Raw genomic sequence first — 17,763 nt, 5'->3', positions numbered from 1 at the left:
CCCTATTAGTCCCGTACCTCCACAACAGCAAAAACCTTATGTAAAAACTTCATCGTTCATAATAATTTCCCATAGAAATTGTTGTCTGACCAGGAAAAACAATTCTGTAGTAAATTCATAAGGGCCCTATGTAAGATTGCTGGGGTTAGGAAGGTTAGAACCACTCCATACCATCCAATAGGAAATGGTTCTGAGGAGCGATTTAACCAAACTCTCCATAAGATGCTAGCTACCTTAGAGGATGACCAAAAGTCTGATTGGAAAAGCTATGTATCAGCACTGGGTCAAGCTTATATTGCCACCAAAAGTGATGGAACCGGTTGCTCTTCCTGTCCAACGAATGAGGCAGAGACTTGAGTATGCTTATAAGTCTCCAGTTCGAGAATCTGGTCCACAGGCCGAACAAAACAAGGCTGCTTACAACAGTCGGGTACGAGAGTCAAACATCAGCATGGGTGACCGAGTACTGATTAGAAAGGTAAGAATCCAGGGTAGACACAGGATGACATTCCGAAAGCTTGGTATATATCTTGTAAAAGCAACGAACTTTGATTGTTATAAAACATTTTTGTATCAGTTTTAGAAAGAAAAACATTTTCCCATTTGATATGCAAAATATATTTAAAAGTTTGTCTGCAGAACTTGTTATACTAAGCGTTTTATCTAGCAAAAAAAGGTGAAAAATTGGATATTTTATACTTCAAAACTTAGGAGTAGGAGTTACATCAATTGCTATTCTGATAAAAAAAATATTGGCTACATCAATATAACTTTAAAATCTAAAAAGAGTATGCTAGTTTTGTCCATTCCAAGAACATTCATACATATCTGATGACACACTTTTAGGATATTGCTTTGATTTTTTGTGTGTATGGTCAAAACAGCAGAATTCACGTAAAATCACAAATTCTAATCTTTGATCAACAATTGCTAAAAAACGAGCACACAGGCAAATGAACCTCTGTATCATCTCCCTTAAAATTAGATGTAACATCGATTTTCTAAGTGACAGGTTAAACTGTGTTACAGAAGCTAGGCAACAGTATGGAGGTTTTATTTTCTCAGTGAAAAATCATGCTTTGTAACAGAAGCTTGGCGACTATATCAAGGTTTTATTTTATCTATGACAGGTTATAATGTGTAACAGAGGCTTGACGACAATATCAAGGTTTTATTTTATCTATAACAGATTATAATGTGTAACAGAGGCTTGACGACAATATCAAGGTTTTATTTTCTCTATAACAGATAATATTGTGTAACGGAGGCTTGGCGACAATATCAATGTTTTATTTTATCTATGACAGATTATAATGTGTAACAGAGGCTTGACGACAATATCAATGTTTTATTTTATCTATAACAGATTATAATGTGTAACAGAGGCTTGACGACAATATCAATGTTTTATTTTATCTATGACAGGTTATAATGTGTAACAGAGGCTTGACGACAATATCAAGGTTTTATTTTATCTATGACAGGTAATATTGTGTAACAGAGGCTTGACGACAATATCAATGTTTTATTTTATCTATAACAGGTTATACTGTATAACAGAGGCTTGACGACAATATCAATATTTTATTTTATCTATGACAGGTTATACTGTGTAACAGAGGCTTGACGACAATATCAATATTTTATTTTATCTATGACAGATTATAATGTTTAACAGAGGCTTGACGACAATATCAATGTTTTATTTTATCTATGACAGATTATACTGTGTAACAGAGGCTTGGTGACAATATCAAGGTTTTATTTTATCTATGACAGATTATAATGTGTAACAGAGGCTTGACGACAATATCAAGGTTTTATTTTATCTATGACAGGTTATACTGTGTAACAGAGGCTTGACGACAATATCAAGGTTTTATTTTATCTATGACAGGTTATTCTGTGTAACAGAGGCTTGACGACAATATCAATGTTTTATTTTATCTGTGACAGATTATACTGTGTAACAGAGGCTTGACGACAATATCAATGTTTTATTTTATCTATGACAGGTTATAATGTGTAACAGAGGCTTGACGACAATACCAATGTTTTATTTTATCTATGACAGGTTATACTGTGTAACAGAGGCTTGACGACAATATCAATGTTTTATTTTATCTATGACAGGTTATACTGTGTAACAGAGGCTTGACGACAATATCAATGTTTTATTTTACCTATGACAGGTTATAATGTGTAACAGAGGCTTGACGACAATATCAATGTTTTATTTTATCTATGACAGGTTATAATGTGTAACAGAGGCTTGACGACAATATCAATGTTTTATATATCTATGACAGGTTATATTGTGTAACGGAGGCTTGGCGACAATATCAATGTTTTATTTTATCTATGACAGGTTATACTGTGTAACAGAGGCTTGACGACAATATCAATGTTTTATTTTACCTATGACAGGTTATACTGTATAACAGAGGCTTGACGACAATATCAAGGTTTTATTTTATCTATGACAGGTTATAATGTGTAACAGAGGCTTGACGACAATATCAAGGTTTTATTTTATCTATGACAGGTTATAATGTGTAACAGAGGCTTGACGACAATATCAATGTTTTATTTTATCTATGACAGATTATAATGTGTAACAGAGGCTTGACGACAATATCAATGTTTTATTTTATCTATGACAGGTTATACTGTATAACAGAGGCTTGACGACAATATCAATGTTTTATTTTATCTATGACAGGTTATACTGTATAACAGAGGCTTGACGACAATATCAATGTTTTATTTTATCTATGACAGGTTATACTGTATAACAGAGGCTTGACGACAATATCAATGTTTTATGTTATCTATGACAGGTTATTCTGTGTAACAGAGGCTTGACGACAATATCAAGGTTTTATTTTTCTATGACAGGTTATAATGTTTAACAGAGGCTTGACGACAATATCAATGTTTTATTTTATCTATGACAGGTTATAATGTTTAACAGAGGCTTGACGACAATATCAATGTTTATGTTATCTATGACAGGTTATACTGTGTAACAGAGGCTTGACGACAATATGAAGGTTTTATTTTATCTATGACAGGTTATACTGTGTAACAGAGGCTTGACGACAATATCAAGGTTTTATTTTATCTATGACAGGTTATAATGTGTAACAGAGATTTGGCGACAATATCAAGGTTTTATTTTATCTATGACAGGTTATTCTGTGTAACAGAGGCTTGACGACAATATCAAGGTTTTATTTTATCTATGACAGGTTATACTGTGTAACAGAGGCTTGACGACAATATCAAGGTTTTATTTTATCTATAACAGGTTATTCTGTGTAACAGAGGCTTGACGACAATATCAATGTTTTATTTTATCTATGACAGGTTATACTGTGTAACAGAGGCTTGACGACAATATCAATGTTTTATTTTATCTATGACAGGTTATACTGTATAACAGAGGCTTGACGACAATATCAATGTTTTATTTTATCTATGACAGGTTATACTGTGTAACAGAGGCTTGACGACAATATCAATGTTTTATTTTACCTATGACAGGTTATAATGTGTAACAGAGGCTTGACGACAATATCAATGTTTTATTTTATCTATGACAGGTTATAATGTGTAACAGAGGCTTGACGACAATATCAATGTTTTATATATCTATGACAGGTTTTATTGTGTAACGGAGGCTTGGCGACAATATCAATGTTTTATTTTATCTATGACAGGTTATACTGTGTAACAGAGGCTTGACGACAATATCAATGTTTTATTTTACCTATGACAGGTTATACTGTATAACAGAGGCTTGACGACAATATCAAGGTTTTATTTTATCTATGACAGGTTATAATGTGTAACAGAGGCTTGACGACAATATCAAGGTTTTATTTTATCTATGACAGGTTATAATGTGTAACAGAGGCTTGACGACAATATCAATGTTTTATTTTATCTATGACAGATTATAATGTGTAACAGAGGCTTGACGACAATATCAATGTTTTATTTTATCTATGACAGGTTATACTGTATAACAGAGGCTTGACGACAATATCAATGTTTTATTTTATCTATGACAGGTTATACTGTGTAACAGAGGCTTGACGACAATATCAATGTTTTATTTTATCTATAACAGGTTATACTGTATAACAGAGGCTTGACGACAATATCAATGTTTTATTTTATCTATGACAGGTTATACTGTATAACAGAGGCTTGACGACAATATCAATGTTTTATGTTATCTATGACAGGTTATTCTGTGTAACAGAGGCTTGACGACAATATCAAGGTTTTATTTTTCTATGACAGGTTATAATGTTTAACAGAGGCTTGACGACAATATCAATGTTTTATTTTATCTATGACAGGTTATAATGTTTAACAGAGGCTTGACGACAATATCAATGTTTTATGTTATCTATGACAGGTTATACTGTGTAACAGAGGCTTGACGACAATATGAAGGTTTTATTTTATCTATGACAGGTTATACTGTGTAACAGAGGCTTGACGACAATATCAAGGTTTTATTTTATCTATGACAGGTTATAATGTGTAACAGAGATTTGGCGACAATATCAAGGTTTTATTTTATCTATGACAGGTTATTCTGTGTAACAGAGGCTTGACGACAATATCAATGTTTTATTTTATCTATGACAGATTATAATGTGTAACAGAGGCTTGACGACAATATCAATGTTTTATTTTATCTATGACAGGTTATACTGTATAACAGAGGCTTGACGACAATATCAATGTTTTATTTTATCTATGACAGGTTATACTGTGTAACAGAGGCTTGACGACAATATCAATGTTTTATTTTATCTATAACAGGTTATACTGTATAACAGAGGCTTGACGACAATATCAATGTTTTATTTTATCTATGACAGATTATAATGTGTAACAGAGGCTTGACGACAATATCAATGTTTTATTTTATCTATGACAGGTTATACTGTATAACAGAGGCTTGACGACAATATCAATGTTTTATGTTATCTATGACAGGTTATTCTGTGTAACAGAGGCTTGACGACAATATCAATGTTTTATTTTTCTATGACAGGTTATAATGTTTAACAGAGGCTTGACGACAATATCAATGTTTTATTTTATCTATGACAGGTTATAATGTTTAACAGAGGCTTGACGACAATATCAATGTTTTATGTTATCTATGACAGGTTATACTGTGTAACAGAGGCTTGACGACAATATGAAGGTTTTATTTTATCTATGACAGGTTATACTGTGTAACAGAGGCTTGACGACAATATCAAGGTTTTATTTTATCTATGACAGGTAATATTGTGTAACAGAGGCTTGACGACAATATCAATGTTTTATTTTATCTATGATAGGTTATACTGTGTAACAGAGGCTTGACGACAATATCAAGGTTTTATTTTTCTATGACAGGTTATAATGTTTAACAACGACAATATCAATGTTTTATTTTATCTATGACAGGTTATTCTGTGTAACAGAGGCTTGACGACAATATCAAGGTTTTATTTTATCTATGACAGGTAATATTGTGTAACAGAGGCTTGACGACAATATCAATGTTTTATTTTATCTATGATAGGTTATACTGTGTAACAGAGGCTTGACGACAATATCAAGGTTTTATTTTTCTATGACAGGTTATAATGTTTAACAACGACAATATCAATGTTTTATTTTATCTATGACAGGTTATTCTGTGTAACAGAGGCTTGACGACAATATCAAGGTTTTATTTTATGTATGATAGGTTATACTGTGTAACAGAAGCAATTGTTCATACATACATCAATACTGCCACAAGATCTATTGAGAATCAGGAAAACTATTTACATTGAATTTAAACAGGACAAGACACAGGTAGATATCAAACCGGTTGCGTTATATCGTTTATTTGATGACTATTTTTATATTAATCAAAATTGATTATAATCATGTGTAGGTTTCATTTTAATCAAGGCTAATACCCGCTGTAATATAACAGGATTTAACGATCTGTCTTAAGGTTAATTGTCCATGTACATGTATAGGCTAAAGATATTCAGAAAATATCATTGAGAATACTTGACTTAAATGTAGCGTGGATTTTTTTCTTTTCTTTTTTGTTTTAAGTAATAACACCTTTTACCTTAGAAAACTACGTTTGTAAGTGTATGAATAAATGTATTCGCCCGAAAGGACATGAATTTTCAGTTGCTTATAAAAGCATAAAAATGGTCTAAGGTCATTTTCGTCAAATTAATAAAAAAAAAAAGTTGTTATTGTTGTTCTTATTATATAACTATAAATTTAAGATAACACTGAAATACGTCAAATTATGTTTAACATGGCGGCAAATAGTTCTGAGCACTCAGTGTCTTAGTAATGACGTAATCAATTATGATGTCATGATGACATTATTGGCAGTATTCATGTGTTTAATCCATCGTTCACCAATGATCAGTGGTTAATTCATCATTCCGTTAGAGGTTAATCAATCATTTCTTCAGTGGTTAATTCATCATTCCGTCAGTGGTTAATCCATCATTCAGGCAATGTTTAATCCATCATTCCGTCAGTGGTTAATCCATCATTCAGTCAGTGGTTAATCCATCATTCCGTCAGTGGTTAATCTATCATTCCGTCATTGGTTAATCCATCATTCCGTCAGTGGTTAATCCATCATTCCGTCATTGGTTAATCCATCATTCGGTCAGCGGTTAATCCATCATTCCGTCAGTGGTTAATCCATCATTTAGTCAGTGTTTAATCCATCATTCCGTCAGTGGTTAATCCATCATTCAGTCAGTGGTTAATCCATCATTTAGTCAGTGTTTAATCCATCATTCCGTCAGTGGTTAATCTGTCATTCAGTCAGTGGTTAATCCATCATTTAGTCAGTGTTTAATCCATCATTCGGTCAGTGGTTAATCCATCATTCAGTCAGTGGTTAATCCATCATTTAGTCAGTGTTTAATCCATCATTCCGTCAGTGGTTAATCCGTCATTCAGTCAGTGGTTAATCCATCATTTAATCAGTGTTTAATCCATCATTTAGTCAGTGGTTAATTCATCATTTCGTCAGTGGTTAATCTATCAGTAAGTCACTTCGTGTGTAACACAGTTTATTATCTTTATCTTACTCTTTAATTTCCGTCTGTAATACGATGTCCCAATGTTTGTCATTAACATACTGGCGGACTGTAAGTCCCCGAGGTTTGTCATTAACATACTGGTGGACTGTAAGTCCCCGAGGTTTGTCATTAACATACTGGTGGACTGTAAGTCCCCGAGGTTTGTCATTAACATACTGGTGGACTGTAAGTCCCCGAGGTTTGTCATTAACATACTGGTGGACTGTAAGTCCCCGAGGTTTGTCATTACACTGGCGGACTGTAAGTCCCAATGTTTGTCATTAACATACTGGCGGACTGTAAGTCCCCGAGGTTTGTCATTAACATACTGGTGGACTGTAAGTCCCCGAGGTTTGTCATTAACATACTGGCGGACTGTAAGTCCCCGAGGTTTGTCATTAACACTACTGGTGGACTGTAAGTCCCCGAGGTTTGTCATTAACATACTGGTGGACTGTAAGTCCCCGAGGTTTGTCATTAACATACTGGTGGACTGTAAGTCCCCGAGGTTTGTCATTAACATACTGGCGGACTGTAAGTCCCCGAGGTTTGTCATTAACATACTGGTGGACTGTAAGTCCCCGAGGTTTGTCATTAACATACTGGCGGACTGTAAGTCCCCGAGGTTTGTCATTACCATACTGGCGGACTGTAAGTCCCCGAGGTTTGTCATTAACATACTGGCGGACTGTAAGTCCCCGAGGATTTGTCATTAACATACTGGCGGACTGTAAGTCCCAGAGGTTTGTCATTAACATACTGGCGGACTGTAAGTCCCCGAGGTTTGTCATTACCATACTGGCGGACTGTAAGTCCCCGAGGTTTGTCATTAACATACTCGCGGACTGTAAGTCCCGAGGTTTGTCATTAGCATACTGGCGGACTGTAAGTCCCCGAGGTTTGTCATTAACATACTCGCGGACTGTAAGTCCCGAGGTTTGTCATTACCATACTGGTGGACTGTAAGTCCCCGAGGTTTGTCATTAACATACTGGTGGACTGTAAGTCCCCGAGGTTTGTCATTAACATACTGGCGGACTGTCAGTCCCCGAGGTTTGTCATTAACATACTGGTGGACTGTAAGTCCCCGAGGTTTGTCATTAACATACTGGCGGACTGTAAGTCCCCGATGTTTGTCATTAACATACTGGTGGACTGTAAGTCCCCGAGGTTTGTCATTAACATCTGGCGTACTTTAAGTCCCCACGGTTTGTCGTTATAAAGCTCTTTATTTTTATTAGTTTTAATAAATTAATTCATATTAATTCATAGGTGATATCCATTTGCAAATATCTTTGGTTCATTGTTTTAGGTGCTCTAGCCATTTGTTTCCATTTTGATTTTTTTAATGAAAGATACGTTAAGAGAACAGACCCCGAATCAATGGGTGTTCAGCCGTTTAGAGAACGGGTTTATACGTATGACCAACTTTACTACTTTCGTGTTTGTTCCAAACCTTGGACAATGTCAAGAGCGAAGTAAGTTACGCAAAACACATAGCCACTGTTTATTGTAAAAGTCCATGAACGTTCAAATCGATAATGAGTTTATAATTGAATATATCCGATCAATGAGAAAGAGCAGGCGACAATATTTGAACTTTATTTACCCTCTAAAGTACTTTGAAGTGTAGAACAAGAGGCCTATACATTTTGTATAAATACTGGCCTGACAAAAAGTTATCGATTTCACAAATTCCGGAAATTTAAAAGATATAAGCATTCAGATGAACCTAATTCTAGAACAAAACAATTTCTATGTGGCAGGCGTAGGAAACTATTTCGTTTTTTCCTTATCATTTAGATTCAAATAGATATAAAAAAAAATATCAAATTCATAGTTGATTTCATTAAGAAGATTAACAATTGTGATTATCACATTTTAATACCTTTTTTAATATATGTGAATGTTCAAAACTTAAATTAATCAGATTTGAGGAACAATTCTTCAAACTATCCATATTTATTTTGCGATCTTACTTAGTTAGTGACTTAGAGTGAAGTATTTCCATTATTAATGGAAACAACTTTTCATCCGTCATTATTTGTAAAGCATATAATTTGATACTGTCCTCAATATGGGACAATGTCAATAGTGTGGCATTGGGTCAAATACAGAGAAAATCGATAAAAGACATATATTTCATTATTTCCCTTCAAACGTTTCAATGGTTCGGCGTGATATTTTGTAATGTCTAGCTTGAAATCAATGGACATAACAATACACAAATAATGATATTTATAATGGACAAAATATTATAGATTGAGAATTGGTGAAGTTATGGCCATTGAAAAGCATGACAATATCCAAATAATGATGTTTAAAATGAACAACTGATAGATAATTGATGAATTTATGACTATTAAAATGGCAAGCTAGTAAAGAATTCCGTAATTACATGTACATTTATTTCTGTTGGGTTAGGGCTAGAGATTATGTAATGATATTTCTTCTCCGTTGTGCTTTTGTTTTGATTAAATGGTTCACATTTAAATGACGTAGATAAATTTAAATATTTTTTCATAAATAAATTAATAAAGTTTTCATTTTCGTGATGAAACTCAACGTTTTTGCAAATATTTTAATTCTGAATTGAACAAAGATATGTTAATCCAATCCAATGATAACTATAATTTCAATAGTTTCATCACCTAACCTACTCCCCCGTAGCCAATACGTCAATGCCATTTCACATACCGATGAACAGGCCGCCCGACAACCAAACAATCAACATCATCACACCAGTATCTTCACCTATCTAGTATTTATAGTTGGTGTTAGTTTCCAATGGACGCAGACATGCATCGATCCACATCTAATGTATTAATAGAGTTGATTCATTTAATGCGTTTGTATCTCCAATTACTTACATCCTAGTTATTGTAACTATTATTAAAAACGAATGACCCGTCTGTCCCATGTTTGTCCCCACACTCTGTAAATACATTACACTGGTTCACCTTCCTGTTTTTCTTTCGCTTCTGTTATTTTCGTTTAGGGGAAATCTGGGTTTTACAATGACTATAACTTAGGTGTACGACCGGTGCCTTTGACCAAGTAAACGCTGACTTTCTTAGCTGCGTTATGTCATTTTATACTTGAATCCCTTATTGGTCGAGGCGTATTTCGTGTATTGCACGGTTTATCATTCCATAGATAATTTAATATGCATCATTACGATTCCCTAGTTTGGTGACTTCCGCTTGTTGTTTGGATCATGTTTTTAACTTTCAGCTATATATCTCTTCTAAACACATATACGTTCCATTGCAATGGGTAGATAATATATTGCCATTTCCATTCCTTGACCATACACATATATAAGTGCTAAGTTTTTTCTCGAAATTCGAAGCCGAGCCCCTGTAATAATTTTGACAATTTTGTTAATTTCGTATCTATTGCGCTTATACTAACATAACAACTTCATTTCTTATAATGAATTTGCTTTATCTTTGTTGTTGTGGCTTATATTATATAACTAAATGCTTTAGACAAATAATTGGTGCTGTAAACATAATTGATTGATATATTCTTTTGGTTTAAATCATTAACCAAAAATCTTTTTTTTTTTTTTTTTTTCAAACAAACATTTTATTCACTCAGATTTATAGCAATACACATTACAATATTTGTCCTCTCACAAGAGGGCTCTCACTCGTCATACTTCATTCACACACTGATTTAATTTACTAGTTTCCATATTGTGTACTGTACCTTATATATCTATTGACTAGGCCTAAAAAAAAAAATTAAAAATATATTACACGGTTTTTGTGTTGTTTTTTTAAATCCGCTTATCCGACGACCGTATCGTTGTATTACCCGCCATGCTTACATTTCCGGTTTATATTGGGCATGTGGATTGTGTGTGTGCAGTGTACTATCGCCAAAAATCTTAATGAAGGATTATAATGGATGTAATGAATGTTTATGCTTGTTTTTGCTGAAGCTGATTTTTGTAAATGGTTCCAAGATGAAGATAAGCTGTATTTGTTTAAAGATATATATATATATGTAATATACATACAGTGGCTTATAAATATGCCAAATTATAGTACATATTTTATTATACGTTGAATTTGACAGCAAAACTAGAAAAAAAAATAAAAATAAAAAAGGAAATTGTAGTATAGTTTCATTTGCTACAATTTGATAATTAACGATATAAAGGCAAACGCAACACAGAATGTAAATATCTTATAATGACAATGACAAATGTCAACAAATGCAAGAAACGTCTGCAATAAAAACTACAATATGAATCAACATCAGCACCCTCAATCTCCAATCCCGCCCAACATCCTCAATCCCCAACCCTATTGAACTCCTCAATATCCATCCCATCAACATTCTCCATCCTCCATCTCATCAACATCCTCCAACCCCCATCCCACCGACATCCACAATCACCCATCCCACCAACATCCACAATCCCCCATCCCACCGACATCCACAATCCCCCATCCCATCAACATTCTCCATCCCCCATCCCAGCAACATTCTACATCCCCCATCCCATCAACATTCTTCATCCCCATCCCATCAACATCCACAATCCCCCATCCCACCAACATCCACAATCCCCCCTCCCATCAACATCCTCAATCCCCCATCCCATCAACATCCTCAATCCCCCATCCCATCAACATCCTCAATCCCCCATCCCACCAACAGCCACAATCCCCCATCCCATCAACATCCTCAATCCCCCATCCATCAACATCCTCAATTCCCCATCCCGTCAACATCCTCCATCCCCCATCCCATCAACATCCTCAATCCCCCATCCCACCAACAGCCACAATCCCCCATCCCATCAACATCCTCAATTCCCCATCCCACCAACAGCCACAATCCCCCATCCCATCAACATCCTCAATCCCCCATCTCATCAACATCCTCAATCCCCCATCCCACCAACAGCAACAATCCCCCATCCCATCAACATCCTCAATCCCCCATCCCAGCAACATCCTCAATCACCTTATCAGATCAACATCCTCAATCCCACATCCCATCAACATCCTCAATCCCCCATCCCATCAACATCCTCTATCCCCCATCCCATCTCCATCCTCCATCCCACCAACATCCTCAATCCCCCATCCCATCAACATCCTCCATCCCCCATCCCACCAACATTCTCCATCCCCCATCCCATCAACATTCTCCATCCCCCATCCCATCAACATCCACAATCCCCCATCCCATCAACATTCACAATCCCCATCCCACCAACATCCACAATCCCCCATCCCACCAACATTCTCCATTCCCCATCCCTTCAACATCCACAATCCCCCATCCCATCAACATCCTCCATCCCCCATCCCAACAATATTCTCAATCCCCCATCCCATCAACATCCTCAATCCCCCCCATCCCATCAACATCCACAATCCCCCATCCCATCAACATCCTCAATCCCCCATCCCAACAATATTCTCAATGCCCCATCCCATCAACAGCCTCAATACCCTATCCAATCAGCATCCTCCATCCCCTCCCTTCAACATCCTCAATCCCCCTTCCAATCAACACACTCACTCCTCCGTCCCACCAAAATCCTCAATTCCAATCCCATCAACACCCCCAATCCCACTTTTCGACACCCTCAATTCGCCATAATACCCATCAACATCCTCAATATCCTATCCAATCAACATCCTATAGTCAGTGAGAGCACAGGTGCCCGACTCGTTTTATAAAATAATAACATATAGAGTACATATAAATGAGAAAGGTTATTTAACCAATCAGAATGCTTGTTCAAATTTACCGCGGCTGACACAACATGGCTACTCAAGGGGAAAATCTGCTATCAGTATGCATAAAAAGTCCCGGGGCCGTCGATAGGGTGCTCGTATACATAAAGTAAGTGTATGTAATAGTTGTATTCGGTGATCTGATGAAGCGTACCTCTTGATTAACCCGTGGGCTTCGTATTTAAAGCTATGTCCAATAGAGTCAAAGTGTGGTGACCCCGATACGTCAACTTGTCCGACTAAACAAAATCGAGGGGATTTTGAAGTTTCACGCCCGATTTCGTAAACTAATATCGAGAAATCAACAACATGTTATGGCTTATTTTAAAGATTGATCATTTCTCTTCAATTTAAGTCCTACTTCGAAAAAATCCACCCAAAACAACCGAAGCTACGGTACTTAGAAATAAATACATCAGATTTCAAGCCTGGGGGGAGTTCAGAATCTTTCTCATTTATATGTACTCTATATATGTTATTATTTTTTTAAACGAGTCAGGCACCTGTGGTTATAGTGTGATTTGGTCACTCGAGACACAGGGACTCGGTTAAGAAAATGAGCAATGTTGGATTTTTAGTCTTTCGATTATTTATAGATATCATATGTTTCTCAAGATTTAACGCCGAACCCCTGTGACCGTATGTGATGCAGTCTAAAAGCCGGGAATACAATGTGGAATTTAGTCGCAGGTTAGCTGATGATGTACATGGTGCTCTTGAAATATTGGATTTCATTGTCGTACTGACGTTTTGGGATGTAAATTCTGATAATATTAAGTAAAGAAACATTGATTTGAAAATTGGCGGTATTCGACAGCTGGAAACTTGTGTCCTCCATATGTTTAGATTGAGTCAAATTACGACAATAATGTGTCCATGTGCTCGATATAGCATACTGCTGCTACCGTCTGTTTTGTGTTGTTAAATAGTGTTAAAATTGAGGTTTATTTTCTGTGACCACTAAAATGGTATCAAGCATGTCATTCGAGATACAGCTAACGTTAGACCTACTGCGCTGCGTAGGTCATGAGCTCGGTGCTATCGGGAGTGTCAGTGTTCTGTCAGATCCTGTTTTCTAAACTGTCTGCATTATACTGGCATTTTTATTAGCACATAAAGCGGCTATTCCACTTGTGTTTATATACGTTTATAACAATGTTACACAATTCACAAAATGAAATTGCATTCAAGTCTGAGGCGGTACAGAACTCGATCGCCATTATAAACTCTGAATGTATTCACACGTCGGCAAGAAAGTGATTCGTCTCTCAGAACAGAAGCACGCGACCCAAATTCTTCAACGGGAAATGAAGTGATCTGAGCTTACTCTGTTCATTGAGGCGGAACGTAGTGAAAATGTGAATATATCACATTGTAGTACATTTTCCCTTTTCCAATGTGTATGTACTGTAACATGATAGTTTTTTGTTGAGGTCGATACAATGATTTATCAACCGTAAGAAATCTCAAACGAGGATGAAGTAAAACCATGTGTCAACCAAAATCATAAAGCTATGAAATATTACCTCGTTTACATCTGTTACATCAATAATTAAACAACCCAAAATTATATTGCTTGTGGTATCGACCGTTTTCTCTATCACATTGATTTAAATACATCGACATGACAGTTTAACGACACGATATTAACTATTGTTTTGCATATACTTACGTATTGGCAAACATTCATAGGTGACTTCCAGGTATTTATATGTATTTCGACATGGGTCTCCGTAAATTGTGTTGGAGGGTGACAGGTTGCATGATGTTTTACCGTCACATTGAGTTTGGATGTCTTCGAACACGCCGCTGGCGCCACACCCAACCATATCCATAGCCTTATGAACGCAAGTGACAATGTCAAATCTCCCATATCGTGCGTCAATCACTTCTATTCCTCCGCCACATGTAATGGTAGTTGATAAAGATTCACAAACAACAACGGTCACAGTGGCTGAAAAATAACACAAGCATATTCAATGGATCTTCTGATTTTGATCAATGCTGTTATGACAAACGTACCATCAATCAAAAAAACACCCACTACAACTCACGTTATGAACATACGTGTAATACAGAAAAGCGAAACTGTGATTGGCTGCCTGTTGTCATGGTTCCGATTATGAGATTATATTAAAATTCTTGCAAGATATTTGGAAAAGATGAGAGCTGTACATACATACATCTACATTAAGTAAAGTATAAAGTATACACATGTACCTTAAGGGAGTGGATATACTTTAGATTTGTTGTTATACACTAATCGGTTTAAAAATGCAAAAATTAGAAAATGTCTACAAACGCAAGGTATATTACTTATTTCAACACATTTGATTAGATAATACACAAAAAGGTCGGCTCTAACGCAATATTTGTACAGAGATTTGAACAATTTTGTAACGGATTTTCTTTAATAAATATTTACGATCACTCATGCATTTTATTTATAGCTGCGATTTCGTGAATTAAACATTACTGTGACTGATTCAGACTTGTTACTCAAGGCATCCAATAAACAACACAGTTAGGCGGCTACCAATATATCAATATCACTAATGGAAATGAGGTTGTTTTAAAATGTCATAAAAATGTCCTTCGATCTTTGTTATTTGCCTCTAATGGCACTGTATACAGGGAACAATTATGCAATGTCCTCTCTGTTGGAAATTTACAAGGACAAAACTGAAATGAAATGACGAAACAGCAGTTTGATGCATTTTTGTATTCATTATTCTGTATTACCGATATGACTTGTGTGTCTTTCCTATATATCATTGATCACTGTACACTCTCCATGATATAGTGTGAGTTCCCATTACATAATCCAAACCAACAACATGAACAAAATACAAGAGGTAACGATCAATGATGACTTTTTGTCACAGGATCGGCCTGCTATCCAGTGAATTCGACAGTGTTGTATCTTTGCAAATGTCACTGGTGTAATATACATGGATCGCTTTTTAAGTGGTTGTGCCAGTCGTCAGAAATCGATTGCAAATTCATGATACGGACAATGAATTATGAATGACGTAACAAAATTCCGTTTGATAAATTTCTCTCCATTTTGAGTTCAAAAATTGGACATAATCAATTTTTCTAGGTATGGGATGAAGAATTACATTAATTTTGTTTTAATCTCATAAAGTATTTTACGAAATTCATTTCCAACTGTAATAGCCATAGCAGGGACAAGAACTTTAATTTTCGAATCAAAAGTATCATGTTTATCGGGTAGGCAGGGATTTACTATCCAGAAATGGAAACTTAACAATTGGAAAAAAATATCATCACGCTTATCATACATATCAGTCATATGTTGTCCCTGCTGGTTAAGTTGACGATGAAATGTATGTAATATCCTGGATCTCAAGTTCAACAGGGTTTATCTCAACTTATGTTAGGACACCATATGGTCGATACATTTGCAAGTAAAATTAGGTCTTTGTTGTCTGTTCTGATAAGCTCTTTAAGATATCAGACCTTAAATGAAAAAAAAAATATGTCGGTGAAGATGGGGCAGAGTTTGTTCCAAATCAGTCATTCCCGCTGTTACATATCATCGGCGGATACCCTTAGGAACTTAGTCGTATGTTAAACAACATAAAAGTATGTCCAGTATAGTTCACAACCACGAACAAATACGTTTGTAACGCTGTATGCCGTTCTTGGAAAGAAAGCTCTCAACACAAGAATGTGTAACTTAAGTTTCGAATGGGACATTGAAGAGTGGAGAACACTTATTTCTCCGTCACAGTTATTATCAATGACCATTTGACTTTATATAACGGCCTCATTTCGTATCATAATCCGGTCAAATTTACTTAAGATATGATGACGCATCTCTTAAAACCCAATTTACACTCCAACACTACGTCCTAATTATAGTCATGTTTATGACACTCCAACACTACGTCCTAAATATGGTCATGTCAATGACACTCAAACACTACGTCCTAATTATAGTCATGTCAATAACACTCCGACACTACGTCCTAAATATAGTCATGTTAATGACACTCCAACACTACGTCCTAAATATAGCCATGGTAATGACACTCCAACACTACGTCCTAAATATAACCATTCAATGACACTCCAACACTACGTCCTAAATATGGTCATGTCGATGACACTCCAACACTACGTCCTAATTATAGTCATGTCAATGACAATCCAACACTACGTCCTAAATATAGCCATGTCAATGACACTCCAACACTACGTCCTAATTATAGTCATGTCGATGACACTCCAACACTACGTCCTAAATATAGTCATGGTAATAACACTCCAACACTACGTCCTAAATATAGTCATGTCAATGACACTCCAACACTACGTCCTAATTATAGTCATGTCAATGACACTCCAACACTACGTCCTAAATATGGTCATGTCGATGACACGCCAACACTACGTCCTAAATATTGTCATGTCAATGACACTCCAACACTACGTCCTAAATATAGTCATGTCGATGACACTCCAACACTACGTCCTAAATATAGTCATGTCATGACACTCCGACACTACGTCCTAATTATAGTCATGTTTATGACACTCCAACACTACGTCCTAAATATAGTCATGTCAATGACACTCCAACACTACGTCCTAAATATAACCATGTCGATGACACTCCAACACTACGTCCTAAATATAGTCATGTCAATAACACTCCAACACTACGTCCTAAATATGGTCATGTCAATAACACTCCAACACTACGTCCTAATTATAGTCATGTCAATGACACTCCAACACTACGTCCTAATTATAGTCATGTCGATGACACTCCAACACTACGTCCTAATTATAGTCATGTCGATGACACTCCAACACTACGTCCTAAATATAGCCATGTC

At 35.9% G+C, this 17,763-nt stretch overlaps 1 protein-coding gene across 1 annotated transcript; it reads left to right on the top strand.

Moving 5' to 3' along the window:
- Positions 1 to 241: 241 nt before the first annotated feature.
- On the top strand, positions 242 to 12,758 carry LOC117314544 (extensin-like). The gene is made up of 2 exons (XM_033868609.1): positions 242 to 478; positions 11,625 to 12,758. Exons 1-2 carry the CDS (start codon positions 242 to 244, stop codon positions 12,756 to 12,758), a joined length of 1,371 nt encoding a protein of 456 aa, XP_033724500.1.
- Positions 12,759 to 17,763: the final 5,005 nt, after the last annotated feature.

The sequence above is a fragment of the Pecten maximus genome, chromosome 16 (assembly GCF_902652985.1).
Source record: "Pecten maximus chromosome 16, xPecMax1.1, whole genome shotgun sequence".
Lineage (NCBI taxonomy): Eukaryota > Metazoa > Mollusca > Bivalvia > Pectinida > Pectinidae > Pecten > Pecten maximus.
Note: the sequence above shows the minus strand (reverse complement) of the source record. Positions and strands in the feature narration are given on the sequence as shown.

Coding starts and splice junctions, on each gene's coding strand:
- LOC117314544 (XM_033868609.1), top strand. CDS start 242: ATGACCAAAAGTCTGATTGGAAAAGCTATGTATCAGCACTGGGTCAAG. Junction 479..11,624: donor ACCGAGTACTGATTAGAAAG/GTAAGAATCCAG, acceptor CCCCCATCCCAG/CAACATTCTACATCCCCCAT.